This window comes from Trachurus trachurus, assembly GCF_905171665.1.
Source record: "Trachurus trachurus genome assembly, chromosome: 12".
Classification (NCBI taxonomy): Eukaryota; Metazoa; Chordata; class Actinopteri; order Carangiformes; family Carangidae; genus Trachurus; species Trachurus trachurus.
The window spans coordinates 8796175-8810758 of NC_139908.1; the positions used below are offsets into that span (position 1 = coordinate 8796175).

Here is a 14584-nt window from a genome sequence, read left to right on the forward strand (position 1 = left end):
GTCAATTAGTGTTGAGCTCATTTACATATTAAAAAAATTATAATTTTCCAAGAAACTTGAAATACAGAAATGTTACTTTTCATGTATACTTTTATTGTGTGAGTAAGTTTTATAAGTGTGATTGTGGTAGGAGTAAAGGAAGAAAATGAGCCTATTCGGGTGTATTTTGGGCATATTTGATTAGTGTAAGGCTCATTTGCATATTCAAATTCATTTTCAAAGAAACTTGTAATACAAAAAATGTTACATTTCATGGATACTTTAATCATGTAAAGTTTCATTGTGATAGGAGTAAAGGAAAAAATAGCCTCATTGGGGTGTATTGTTGTCGGCACCATAGACTTTATAGAGTAAATAATGATGCAAATTAATCATATTTCCCCAACTAGGATTTCTTAGGACTTTTAGTATGTTGTTCTAGACACCTCATAGAAATTATGTATGGTGAAAAACCTTCTGTGACAATTAGTTCTATTTTGGGGTCCAAAATGAGCTAAATTGCCTGGACTACAAGCAGTCTTGGCAGCAACCATAACAAAACATCGTCTCTGAGGCTCAGAGCAGAGAACCTGAATGAAATAAAAAAAAAATCACATAAAAGGATATCGTCAGATTATCATTACCGGAAAATAAAAATAAAAAATCAAGATTTTTGTGGTTCTGAGGTAATTCATTCTTACGACAAACACTTTGGGTGTTTTCCTTGTGTTATTTTTTTAATGAGTGTCTTGTTGACAGTTAGTTAAGATTATCATAACACTGACACATTAGATGCTCATGGCCCCCAGAGGATGAACAGTAATAGCTTTGCTCCTCTGCAAGTGTCTTGTTTTTATCAACATGAAACAGCATTTCCTTGAAAGATTACAGACATCAATTCAGGTTTCAAAGCCAAACTAACCAGCAGCACAAGAGCTGTGCATCTTAATTCCTCGTAAGAGTATTATTTGCTTAAACACAGCGCATTACATCATTCAACTTCATTTGCAATACAAACTTTATGCAAGTCATCCATTTAGCACTGGCTTTAAAATGAAAAGTAGTGATTTCTCTGCCTCCTGTGGTGAAACCTATTAAAGGCTTTTAGAGCTGAAGGGTCTGTGTGTGCCTTGACTTCCTGCTGTGAGTCTTTTGTTTGGAGCTGATGTCGATGAACAGCACATGCAGCTAAAGATAAAACACCATCATCATCATCCTCCAAGAGCCGCGCTGCATCTCAAAGGTGAGGTTCACTTCCAGGCAAATTCAACCTGGGGCTACAGTTTCCTAACATTTTAGGTCTAAAAGAATGAATCTGAATATTTTCTTTTTAAAGGTCCAGTGTGTAAAATGGGGACTGGAAGTATTTCAGGAGCATGGAGCGATGAGGTGAAGATCTAAACTATTTTACGATATGTCTGCTGTTTCCTACTCCTTCTTCTTATTTGGTTTATTTCTGCACGTGAAACTTGCTAAATGTGCTCTCTGGGCGGCTGGTTTTCCGGTCAGGCTGCCGTACATGGCGACGCAAGATGGCGACACTCTCTAATGGCAATTTTGGGCCATCACAGATGGAAGATGACCATCGTAGGAGAATCGTGGAGAAATCTTTCTCTGTATTACAGCTGTGTTTACAAACATGTCGACTTTCTTGAAGTAAACAAATCCCTCGGTGTATGATTGAAAAGCCATCTGACGTTGTCCGTGAAAAAAAAAGCAGTTTTGTGGGATGAAAACAGCCTAAACAGCCTAAGATCCGTCCGCTATTATATGCTGCTGTGGCAAAGCGGGGACAGACAGAACTACTGCATAATTAAAAAGAAAATCTTCAGATTCATTCTTTTAGATCTAAAATATTAGGAAACTACAGCCCCCGGTTGAATTCGCCTGGAATTGTCCTTTAAGGTGCGCACGCCTTACATATGATCATTATGTGAGATGCAAGCAGGGCTGTCGATAGATACCTACATCTCTAATAACAGCCATTATTTCCTTGTCAGTGGTGTCAGACGAAGATTGATGTTCTTCCTTTGACTAGTGGGTCAAAGTAGATGCATGATGATGACCCACTTTAGCCCCCGGGTTTCTAACCTGTTTAATATGCTATGGCCTAAATAGCTGGTGTACAGACCATCACTAATTCAACCTTCTCAGCCGATCACAAAGCTGCCGTGCCCATGACTAACAGTAAATGACCCCTGAAAGCTATAATTGTCGGTTCCTCTTTGTGCACGGGCGGATGGAGGTGTGGACTGACCTTGTTTTCACCTGTTATAATGGCTGAGTGTTCGTCTGTGGAGACGGCCTTACACGCTACCTATCTGTTAACCGATGCCGCCTCTGATCCTGAGAAGGACGTTATCAAAGGGAAGCAGAGTGAAAGACTGACATTAGAGGGCTCACGATCCAATGAGCAGGAAGGGATGCTCATTTAGAGATTGAAGAGAAACTGTATTTGAATTCAGATGAGCCAATTTAAAGGGTCATTCCAATTTATTTCAACTTGGATTCACATCAACTTCCAAGTTCTAACTGAGAGAAACTCTGATTTATCTCTGGTGTATCCGATCCAGATGCTTGAAAACCCAACATCAACCAGATACTGCCATTAAATGTAATTAAACACAAATAGATACAGTGTTATATGGTCAATTCACTATAATTTCCTCTCCACATGACCAACACTGTAATCCCACATCCTTGTGATGAAATATTTCCTCTACCATCCCTTCACTTAAACGCAGCATGTTGTGTGTGCACTCAGATACAGTTTAACTACAAAACAAGACATTATTATGTCACTTTAACTCAAAGTCAACTTGATTTAGATGAACTACTGATGATTAAGACTTGTTTTGATCTAGCAACTGAAATTTTCAATGCATATTTGTTATAACATGTGACAAATATAAAAAAAAGAAAAGAAAAAAAAAGGCCTAGAGACATGAATGATAGTCCAATAGATTCTGTCTTTGTGGTACTTGAAAAAATGGGATTAATGGAGGACAAGCTGAGACCAAGACATAAAGTAAACAGTAGTAAAATGGAGGGAGTTGACCTTCAATACCAAGTTATAACTCCCCCAACAGTGTCATGTCTGTCCGATCCACTTAATAAACATCTGATCATATCTTAACTAGGGCTGGGTTTTTAAAAAACGATTTTTCCGATTCATATCGATCTTCATTTAAAAGATCTGACATTGATTCATAAAATTATTCGATCGATCTTTAAATTTATGCCAAGTCTTCTTTCCTCTGTTAGATCTGCATGATTATCACCCACTGTACTGAAGAGTTACACTGTTTAATTCTGTAGTGGGTCATATTAAATAAATGTGCATTAATGTAACTGCTTTTGGGTCACTGATATTTTTGATAATGCACCAGGTTAGAGAGTTTCATCTTCTGTGAAAATCTCTTTCATAACTGAGCAAAATTGGTATTAAAACTGAAATATGTCTAAATAAATCAATATCAAATCAAACTGAATCGGGAAATCAGTAGCAATACCTAGCCCTAATCTTAACCTCAGTTTTCTTCAAAATTTTCAACACAGAACTTAACTAGCATCACTACACCAATAAATATATAAAAAATATAGTATAGAAATCCAGAGGTTCTCAGTGCATAAGAAACATTTTGAGATTATAGAGTGTCCTCTATAATTCAGAGAGCAGACATTAAGTTGCATTACCTTATCCTATATAACTGCCACACAACATCGTACCCATCCATTATCCATTACCCAACCCCTGCACCTCCCCTCGCTCACACGCAAGGCACACGGACACCACACAGACCACTATAATTAGGAGGACAAAGCAGGAAAATGAGGGTCCCATTGAGAAGCAGGTGGGTGAGTTGAACTAATGAGTGAGCCTATTGTTGAGGATTTACCCCACTGTCACGGTGCAGGATCAGAGTGAACAGCTCATCCCCACACTCTCACGAAACACCATCACACGCCATGTCACACACACACACACACCCCTCAAGTGCTGACAGGTACAGGTATCAGTATGCCTGAAAGAAGACCACTCGCTTTAGCCCCAGGGGCAAAAAAAAAAACACCAAGACAGCAATTAAAAGAAGACATTTAAAGATGGCCTCCCTCTGTAAGGTTACCATTGGAAAAACATCCTCTCTCTCCCTCCCTTCACCGAAAACACTCAGCAGGCAGCTGATGGTCTATGACTAAACCACACACACACACACATGATTAAACAGACTTTTTCCCCTCTTCGCATACAGACTAACACACCCATACACATGCTCCTGTAATGCTGTTGTGCCAACAACATCACAGGAACAACTGATGGCGCTGATGACAGAAAGAGGGGAGCAGTGCTGACAGGACGACAGGCGGTGAACACGCTTCCACAGAAACAACATGTCAGGAAAAATGATACATGCTTCGCAAACACCTCCAACAGGTGGTTACAACAGAAACTATGCATTCACTGCATCTTAATAAAGGACAAAGGAGTGGGCAAAGCATGACACAAGCAGATATTTGTGTAGAGAGGAGGTAGTAGACAGGAAAAGCAGTGTCGACATGGATCATTTTTGTATTGATCCGTGCAGAGGAGGTGTTTGTAAGCTACTGGAAGTCCATGAATTATCAGCTCCAGCCTGCTCTGACACATCCTGGCTCATAATATTATTAATATACAGCGTTTCTCAACCAAGAGTAAATAGGATAAATGTTTGCGCTTGTGGCTGTGTTTTACAGTGAGAGCGGGGGGATACATGTTTGCATTTAGTCCGTGTCTGCTTGCAGTTAAACCATGTGTCATATCATCTTCACCCATGCAGCTTCATCTGTAGCGACGCCTCCAGCTGCTTCTTATCAGTGTTTCTGTTAATGATTTATGAGACAAACACTGCCATTTACAGTACATGCATATACTGTAAATGTAGGACTGTGTTAATGTGGTTACCTCAGATATAGAAGATAAGAGCCTTATCAGTATTTCTGTTAATTATTACCACACTATTCAATATCTAAGGTATATGAAGTCATTTATTTAACTTAATTCAATCGCCAATGAATGAAATGTCAGAGAATGCAGCAGTACTTAGCTACTTACTGTAACATAGGCTGGTAGAAATTTGCAAAGCAGTCTCATAATAACAATGATGGCAAGCCAATTAATTCTGTATTAACGTCACACGGAAGGAACATATTTGCCATTTTCCAGCCTATAAAACCAACATCCAAGTCATAACTCTTACCAACCGATGGAAGTGTTTTCCCAAAGCGCTGATATAGCCAACTTGGCTTTGTACAATATGGAAATGTCTGAAAAGCAAACAAACAGTCATGGCTTGCGTGGACCATTAAAAAAGGTATATAAATCCGAGTTTGAATCTATTTTCACCATGCACGTTATTATTTACTTCCACGCAATCAGTGGTGACTATCCCGCTGTGGCCTGTTGCTGGATAACTATCAGGTTCTGTTTCTGGGCTAATTTAAATTTATATGCCTCTTGATGTTCTGACAAAAGGAAAAGCAGCCAAACTGTTGTTATTCTTACGCAGGAGTCTGCTTATAATATCATTTTTGAGCCAACTGGAAATACAAAACACTCATGAGCAAGGAAATTATAGATTTAATTTTCCAAAGTATAATAAAGGACGTTTAGAAACGGTGTTAACTTTTGCTGCTTTTGCCTACGGTGATGTTATAAAACACTGGCGTACCTGACCTGCACGCCGTCTCTCTGAGGGGCACTCAGATTTGTGGATGTGACACTGAAGCGGGGCGACCGTCTGAGTGCTGTAATTAGCATTTATTTTGGGGTAAACAGCATTGCACTTGGTCTTGACACAGCTGCAGGAGGTGGCCGCGACTTTAAAGGGGACGTGATGAGTGAGACCAATTAAAAAGCGGGGTCAAAAGCAAAGATCAAAGGATGTGTGACTGAAAATGTCACTTCAAAAATAAGGCTGCATTCTTCACAAAGAGTGCAAAGGCTGCAGAGACATTTACACTGAAATATGTAGCATACTTATTGAGAAATAGGGGGGAAAAAAACAAAGTCTACCCATAGTACTGAAAGTCAAACAAATTCACAGTAAGTTGTTACAGTTATCGTAGATCTCCTCCTCTCGGAGCGTCTGTATATATACACTGAGTCCAGCCTGTCACTATATTTCTCCCCAAGAGGAATCTAATAACCTGTATATGTGCTGTATATTGTTCAGGTTTCTCATGAAAGCATTCCTCTCTGGGATAAGCTTTAATGGCTATTATTTATATTTGGGCCAGGCAGGTTTATTCTGTGCGCCTACAGAAATCATTACACTTCCCCTTGGGAGAGGGGCTGCTATAGCAATGTGTGTTTCACCCTGGCAGATGACTCAGCGATAATATGTTTCCCCCTTTATCGGTTTTTCCTTTGGTGTTATTGGTCACCTTCCACAGGTCATTAAAAAACAACTAGTGGAGACAGACAGGGACCACATACATTACTGAGGGTCCTTTGCGGTGTAATGAGAAAGGGGCAACTTCTGATTATTGGATCTGCACAGACTAAAGTCGAGGGAGACTTAAAGGGATACTTCACCCAAAATCGATAATTCACCAATTTTCTACTCACCGTCATGCGAAGGGTTCGGAGAACTTTCGGAGTCATCAAAACGCGTTCCATGGGGGGTTCGGCTGGCAACGGATTTTCATATAATGGCGGTGGATAGTGCTCACTTTTGAATCGTCCAAAACACACACTATGACACATCCAAATACCTCCATACTGAACATCTGTACTGACCCAAGTGTCCTGCATGAGATTTGCTGCAAGGTGTTCTTCCGTGTTTAGCCTACATTATACATCCAATGGTATGACGAACGAACATGTCGCAGCAAATCTTGCTCATGCACACAAACATCAACAGAGCCACTGGGAGCTACTACTACAACAAGACTAAAAACAGAGATCAAATTATTTTTTTCAGAACATCTTTTTCATGTGGCAGCTTCAGGACACTTGGGTCAGTACAGACAGGCAGTATGGAGGTATTTGGATGTGTCATTGTGTGTGTTTTGGACGATTTAAAAGTGAACTCTATCCGCCGCCATTATATGAAAATCCGTTACCAGTCGGACCCCCCCTGGAACTCCAAAAGCGTTTTGATAACTCCGAAAGTTCTCCAAACCCTTCCATGGCATGACGGTGAGTGGAAAATTGTCAATTTTAGGTGAAGTATCGCTTTCAATATTCATTGTTTCGGTTGAAATGTGCCCTATGTAGGATTGACTAAAAGGGCGGAAGAATCATACACTAGCATTTACACTTTTGGCTCCATTATGCACAGTCTGCAAAGAGATCTGAATCAATAACTTAGTGAAGTTAGCAGGAAATGAAAAGCCTTTGTGATGTTATCATGGTTTGACATCAGACTCTGCCAACTCAACTGGAAATAGATGGCTGACAGCCATTTATATAGTACGAGCGGCAGCATATGCAACAACACCTGTCAGACACAAAAGGGGACAGGTACATCCACAGACACATCTCCATGACATGCATACAAAAAGCTTGTGTTACACTAAAATGCTCCCCTCTCTTTCCACACCTTTTTACCAGCGCTCTTTGTCACACACACACACACACACACACACACACACACACACACACACACACACACACACACACACACACACACACACACACACAACAAAGCTGTTTGTTTCCTTTGGCAAGCCTTCCTTCAACCAGAGCTCCTCTGATGCACATGAAACACAGGAGCATTAGGATTACATGAATCTTATGAGGTCTGTGATGAAAGGGCTGGAAAACCCATGCAGAAATGTATGCCCCTCTATCAACAGTGATGTTGTCATGTATTACTATCACATATAGGCTACATCCTCTGGATATATATTTTACCCATTGTAAAATCTGCATATGTAAATAAAGAAAAAATATCTCATACATTTTTATTTGGTACAAGATGTTGCAACTATATATGGCAATGGAATCTATCTCGTTTAAAACTGCATAGTCTACATATCACAATATTGGGAAGTTGACTTCCCAATATTGTTGACTTAGAAGCCACAGTGTATAATATCAACACAGACAGACAGGCTTTGGGGGGGGCATGAATATCTAAGCAGAAATACATAACCAGATATATGATGTGTCAATATATGAAGTTGTCTTTAAAACTGGTTGTGTGTGAGAGAGAGTTTTTTTTTTTTTTCCAAAACAGGCTCAAAGCGACCTGATAGGAAAGAGTGTAATCTCCATTTTAACAGTTTTGGTGACCAGTGAAATGAATCCTTCAAATGCTAAAACCACAGGTACAAAGAGGATCAATCTGGCAACACACAGTGCAGTATAGTCATAAAGCTGGTGGGCCATACACTGGGCCCAAAACAAATACCGCACAGCACATTAAAATGATACTCTACCAGGAGACCTCATGGATGTATTATATTACGACCTATATTAAGACCTACGTTACTGTAGCATGGTGATGTTGGACCATCTGTTGTCAGAGTCCAAAATTCCCGCCTCCCAGTTGTTGTCACCTAGCTACACATTCTCTCTCACGTTCTGCTAACGGCTAACTTCAGACTAGCAACAACATGAAGTAGTTGTAACTAAACACATTAGCGCAAACAGCATTGACTTACCTTGTTGAAGAGAGTAGTTCCTGTGCTCCAGTTGAAAGTAATTCCATCAGAAAGAGTGAACAACATAACAGAAAACATTTGACTTCAGTCAGTAAAAAAATGGCAGCCAAAGCGAAGTAAAAAGCTAATGCTAACGTCTTGAACGTGACTTCAGGCCCCGCCCCCTTAGTTACAGTTGCTACGTTACTGCCCTACGTTCTGAAATGGCACCCAGGCAGTTCACAACACAACAGCAAGTTTACTGCTTCAAGTTGTTTATAAAAATAAAAAAAATAAAAAAAGTTGTTGATAATCTAATGAATCAATGGGTCTTATGACAAAGAAAAAAGTTTTCTATTATTTTAGATTAAAGAGAGAAAATTAACTATAGCCTAAATAAAAATAAGTAGGTATTTTACTTTTTTAAATGATAGATAAATTCGTTTTGGCTTTCCTTTTTTTTCTGTTGTGTTATAGGTTCATAACATTTACATTTTTTATTATATAGCCCAATATTAGGCATAAAAATCATAGTGTGTGGTTTTTCCATTGCAAAAATAGCCCCCAACACTGGAGTGGTAAAGGAAAAAAAAAATAGACGAGATTAGACTGGAAGCAGACCACAGATCTGCTATGTTTGTTCCAGATTTGTGGTTGCCGAGAAGCAACTGCTGCTTCACTATATATATTGGTTTAAACTTTGTAGGCAGGTCATCCCAGATGACCTGAGATGCCTTTAGGTTACAGTAGTCAAGCTTACCAACATAAATTCATGGAAAAGTTTTACTTTTCATTAGCAGCATATTTCTAAGAGTTAAGAGATATTCTGAGGGGTTCTATTTTATCTATATATAACAACAGCAAATCCATATGAAAAGAATAAAAACAAGTATGGGTGAGTCCATCTGTCAATACGGATCTGCGCCTCAAATCCCTTGTTTTTCTTATTAAAGACCTAAATCTCACAATAAGGTTTGGTAGATAAATTTTTCAGGAACTAATTAGACTTAAACAGGTGGGCTTCACAGTTTCCAACAGGGGTACAATAAATGCATTTGCTGGGTAGTAGCTAGTTTGAGGATAATTTTGCCTGTGAATACTTAGCTATACAATGTAGGAGTTAAAACACACATTTTACTGCTCAATGTAAGTTATTACTGTAAGACACAAGAGCATAGCTAACAAGGACTAGAGTGGGTGTTTGCATATGGCAATATTGTGTTTATAACAGGCACCTTGTTATCTGAGGCATCTGCTGTTCTGTCTGAAAGGTAAAGTGCAACATACACGCCACACGCAGGTGGAGCATATGAGACATGTTACTGCTGTCAGGAAGAGACTGACAGCTCCAGTTGAGGAGTTAGTTACTGTAGGAGAGAGTGTCGCCTTCACTTTGTACGTATAGGCTATGCATAAAAATTTGCAAATTTGCTGCAGCCGCCAATTTTTTAGGTTGTTTGTTTCCTCACAACAAATTGCTCACATTCAGTGCTGTTTTTGTGTGTCTACTCTGCACAACAGAGCTGCAGTGACACAGGAAATCACAGACATCCAGACACCTGGTCAACCACCTGTCACTGCTGGCAAAACTGTACGTGCGGCTCACTCTCACATCTGTTGACGCTGCTTCACATTCAGACCAGGGGACGGAGAGGTGGAAAAAAACTGAAGTGATATTTGTACCCAAGCTGAACATTGTGTTTGTTGTTCAGCCAGTTTGCTGTTTTATTGGATCAGCGCCCTCACAAAGCCCCATGAAAAAGCCTGAAGAAAAACAGAGCCCTCTTTCAAGTTCAATAAAAGTAATTTTATCAATACAGCTGCGTATGAATATACAACACAATAAAACACACCTGCTCATCAGTTTGCACAGGTACACTTCAATTTACAAGACAACCCTTCACAAAGCACTGTTGAACATTAAAATTCTTTTGTACTGTAATAAATAAATAAAAGCACAAACATACAGTATATACATGGTACTAAGAATCAACTCAAAATACTGCCACTGCTTTATCACCCAATAAGGAGACTGCAACAGTAATTAAACCAATTAATCTATTATAGTGTCTGTAAAAACATCAAGAAGACACCTAAAGCGTTGGCACAGGGACCGCTTTACACAACAATGCCCATGAGATATAATAAGTAAATATAGGCCACAGCATGAATAATCAAGTGTAGTAGTTAAGTGTAAAGCAGAACAGCTACATCATATCGTCATGGGCACTTGCGAAGATAATTTCAGGATAATATCTTCCACCCATTACAGGGGTGTAAAGCTGCAGCAGAGAGGAACAGGTTAAGATCCTACAGCCATGCGACTGTACAGTACGTATTGTAGCAGGTCTGTGAGGTTGTACTAAGGCACAATTTCAGAGCTAAATGCTAATGTCAGCATGGTAACATAATCCAACATTCACTGTCTTTGTTTAGCATGTTACAGCATGCAAATGTCTCATGGTCAGCATTAACACATAGTTTAGTTAATGCTGATAATGTCAGTTTTCGCAGGTGATTTGAAAAAGCATTGGACACAATAAAAGTTATATAAACTTGTAGTGGAGCTGGAAAAAAAAAAAAACATGGGATCACTGGGATAATAGGAATTCAACCTCTGGGAACTATGAATGTCTGTATGAAATTTATTGTCAATCCATCTGGTGGTAATGAAAGATAATGAAAGAAAACAAGAATGTCACCAGAGATTTGTGATTATAATTGTTGTAATTGCATTAGAGCTTAATTTAGCTCGGCCCAGCGTGTCTTTTCTTATGCTTCTTCTTCTTCCTGCACCACGACTTCCTTGTACATTTTCCAGGGACAGATGCGCTCCAAAGATGCTTTCTCAGGCTTTCGTGATAGAATTGTTACGCTCTGATAAAACTGACATATTAGCACAGCTGCAACATCTTTTTTAAACCCACAACATCGGTGCTTATTTCTCCTTAACAAGAAAAACGTGGCTGAGATAAAAAGAAATAAATGATGGCTACAGGCAGCGGGTCGGAAAAAACGTGGGACTGACGCTGTCGCACCTCATCTTTCAATCCTAATGTTTCGTGCTGCCACGTTATGCTCGGCTTGTACATAAACACAGCCTGTCTGATGAATGAAAAAGGGGCAGTTTACTCTGTAGCAAGACAATCACCCACTAGAGAGAGGCAGCGTGACGTTTCGCTGATATTGGATATACACTTTCTCTCGCTCTGTGGTAAATTTAATAAATATAGAGCTCAGGAGATGAGATGTGTGGGACCTGAGGAAGGAAGGCGGTGAGGGAAGGACAGCAGGAAGAAGAGAGGGGGAGAGGGGGAAAGGTGTGGCTGCAGGGGCCCAGGCAGACAATAAAGACCACACACACACACTCACACATACAAAAAGAAAGAAAGAAAGAAAGAAAACAGAAAATAAGAGACACTGAACATCCCGTGGTGCCTCGAGCTAAGGTGCATGACACATGCGAGATTGAGTCTGTAACAACCTCAGTTTCGTTATCTCCACTTCTCTTTCTGTGTTTCCAGTAACTCACCACTGCACAATAAAAGACAAAAAAAAAAAAAACACACAACAACAATCTTTCAAATATACAAAAAAACAACTTTTTTTTTTTTTTACAGGGGATTATTTCCTGAAGCCGTCCTGATCCGGTCGTGGGCTCTGATGCTTCACGAATGTCTCCCTCCAAGTGCTGGGTTGGCCTTTTTAGTGTCTGATATTTTGTCGATATTCAGAGGTACACAATGGTTTCCTCCCTGCCCTCCTCCTCCCCGCCGCTGTCCGTCTCCAAGGAAACCAGTGCACTGAGGTCCAGCTGAGGGTCACTCGAATGCGGCAGCTCCGGATATGGATCAGCTCCGCTTGCTGTCGACGACCATGTCTCTGCGATGTAGCCGTGACTGTTATGATCTGAGCAAAAAAACCCAACAAAAAACACATTATTAGTGAAATAAAATGCAGCAATTGGCACTGAGAATAGATTGACCAAATTAAAACTAAAGAGACTTCATTATTTAGTAACAACTGATAAATAATCACCAGGATGGGACAAGTAGCCAGGGTTTAATGAGCTCAGTCTAATTGTTTAGCTCACTCATCTAATCACCAACAGCCTATAGATCAGCCGCAGCTGCCGCAGCTCAGCCCGCCGCCGGCTCCGCAGCGCTGACTGGAGTGAAAGCGAAAACAATACCATTTTCACGACATCCATCATTCTCACAGGTGCCACTTTTATCATTATCTGTGCCAAACCAATCAATCGTCATGGTCGGGATTCCATGACACCTGCCTACGCACACTTCACGGCTGACGAGAAGAAATGAGAAACCACAGACCGGAAATGAGGGAGGTGGGGGTGGTGGGTGGGTGGGTTGGTGGTGGTGGTGGTGGGGCGAGCAAGTGTTATTATATCTGCAGCTTCAGGAGTCCTCTTTATGGATCAATAACATTATTATTGAAGTAATTGAGGTCTGAGAGACAATGTGCTTCCGTGGGTGGTATCCAGCTCGTAATGTGCCCCCGTGCAAGCTTGCACTCTTGCATTTGTGTGCATGGCGGGTGCTGTCTAGCATTAGGGCAGGTGCGCTGTCATGGAAACAGATGGCGTGAACTATAAATTGCCTCATTGTGTCCCTGTAGGAAAAGTGTCTCTGTTTGATTAATTATATAAGGGGTCTGTTAGAGTAGCTCTGTTAGCCACCATATAGGCCTGGCCTCTGATAGATGAGACATCAGTGTGCAGCCAGATGATAAAAACCCATGAAGTGGGATTTTAGCATTATTAATATGTTCCAGCTCAGACAGCAAGTGGATGCTATTTAAAGAAAGCAACCGCAAACTGTTTAGAGTTGCATAACATCTATTTAAGTCAGGACATTGATGACTATATGAAACCTGGATATATAACAGTGGTGCATGGAGGCTAACCATGTAGGGTTAGTCCTTACAGCAGTGGCCCAATTTTGAGTCTACCCTGTGGCCTTTTGTTGCATGTCATCCCCTCTCTCTCTTACCCCAACCTGTCTCTCTCTGACTATAAGGTAAAAACTAACAAAGCCTTAAATAATGGTGGTTTATTTCAACTGGGAATCAGAACTTGAATTCCCACTGGAGTCAAATTTCCAACTCTGAAAGTCAGAGGAACTTTACCAACTAAACTTCAAAATCCAAGATGGCTGCTCTGGCAATCAACAGATGGCTGTACTGTAGGTAGTTAGTAATTTACTATTAATTAGCACCTTTGTCTAACAAACAACACCGTCCAACTTCTATTGGCGGACATGATGAATGCACAGTGTTTTGCCATCAACTTGTATTGCTAACAGTGACGATGACAAGGAACAGAAACAAGCTTCAGAAGTAAATGGAGATATCATCTTTCTTTTCTTTTGGACATGTTCATTTTTCTTGTAAAAAACAAAACAAAAAATGGTGCGTCTATTACCCACAATGCAACTGCAACACTGATAAATGTTCTGATATTTAAGTATGTTAGCCTAATGTAGCCTCCAGCTGCTAGCCTGAAGCTACGATCTGCTGAGCTCACTTCTTTTTCAACTCCACACACCCACTTCTTCTTTTGTTAAAAAAAAAACAACAACCTTGCAGCCTGAACTGACTTCAGTGACACAACCTGAGGCAGTTCATCCCTCTGGAGCCTCAAAACACTTAACACAACTTTTTCCACAGTTCACAAGACCTGCAAACAGACTTTGACATGTTAAAATCTCTGTTCTCTTCCAGGCTCTGCATCTAAGAACATTAAAAAGACACTGAACCCAATAACATCTGAGTCTGGTGAATGAAAACAAGTCTGAACATCCTGTAGATCTTCCAGGTCTTCCACAATAAGATGTCCCTGTGTATCAATGGTATATTTCTGATTATATGTGATGTGATTTTCTATTATTTCCTCTGCCTATTTTGAGTTTATCGTCTTGACTGCTCTGACGAAGATGCATTTTCCCACCATAGTGGA

General features: G+C 40.2%; 1 protein-coding gene across 1 annotated transcript in view; it reads right to left on the minus strand.

The window, feature by feature from the left end:
• Positions 1-10392: 10392 nt before the first annotated feature.
• The window catches only part of arhgef28a (Rho guanine nucleotide exchange factor (GEF) 28a), a 63133-nt gene continuing 58941 nt past the window's right edge, over positions 10393-14584 (minus strand). Inside the window, exon 36 of the mRNA XM_083984273.1 lies at positions 10393-12516. Coding sequence (XP_083840399.1) covers positions 12338-12516 — 179 coding nt within the window. The 3' untranslated portion in view covers positions 10393-12337. The remainder of the gene's footprint in view (positions 12517-14584) is intronic.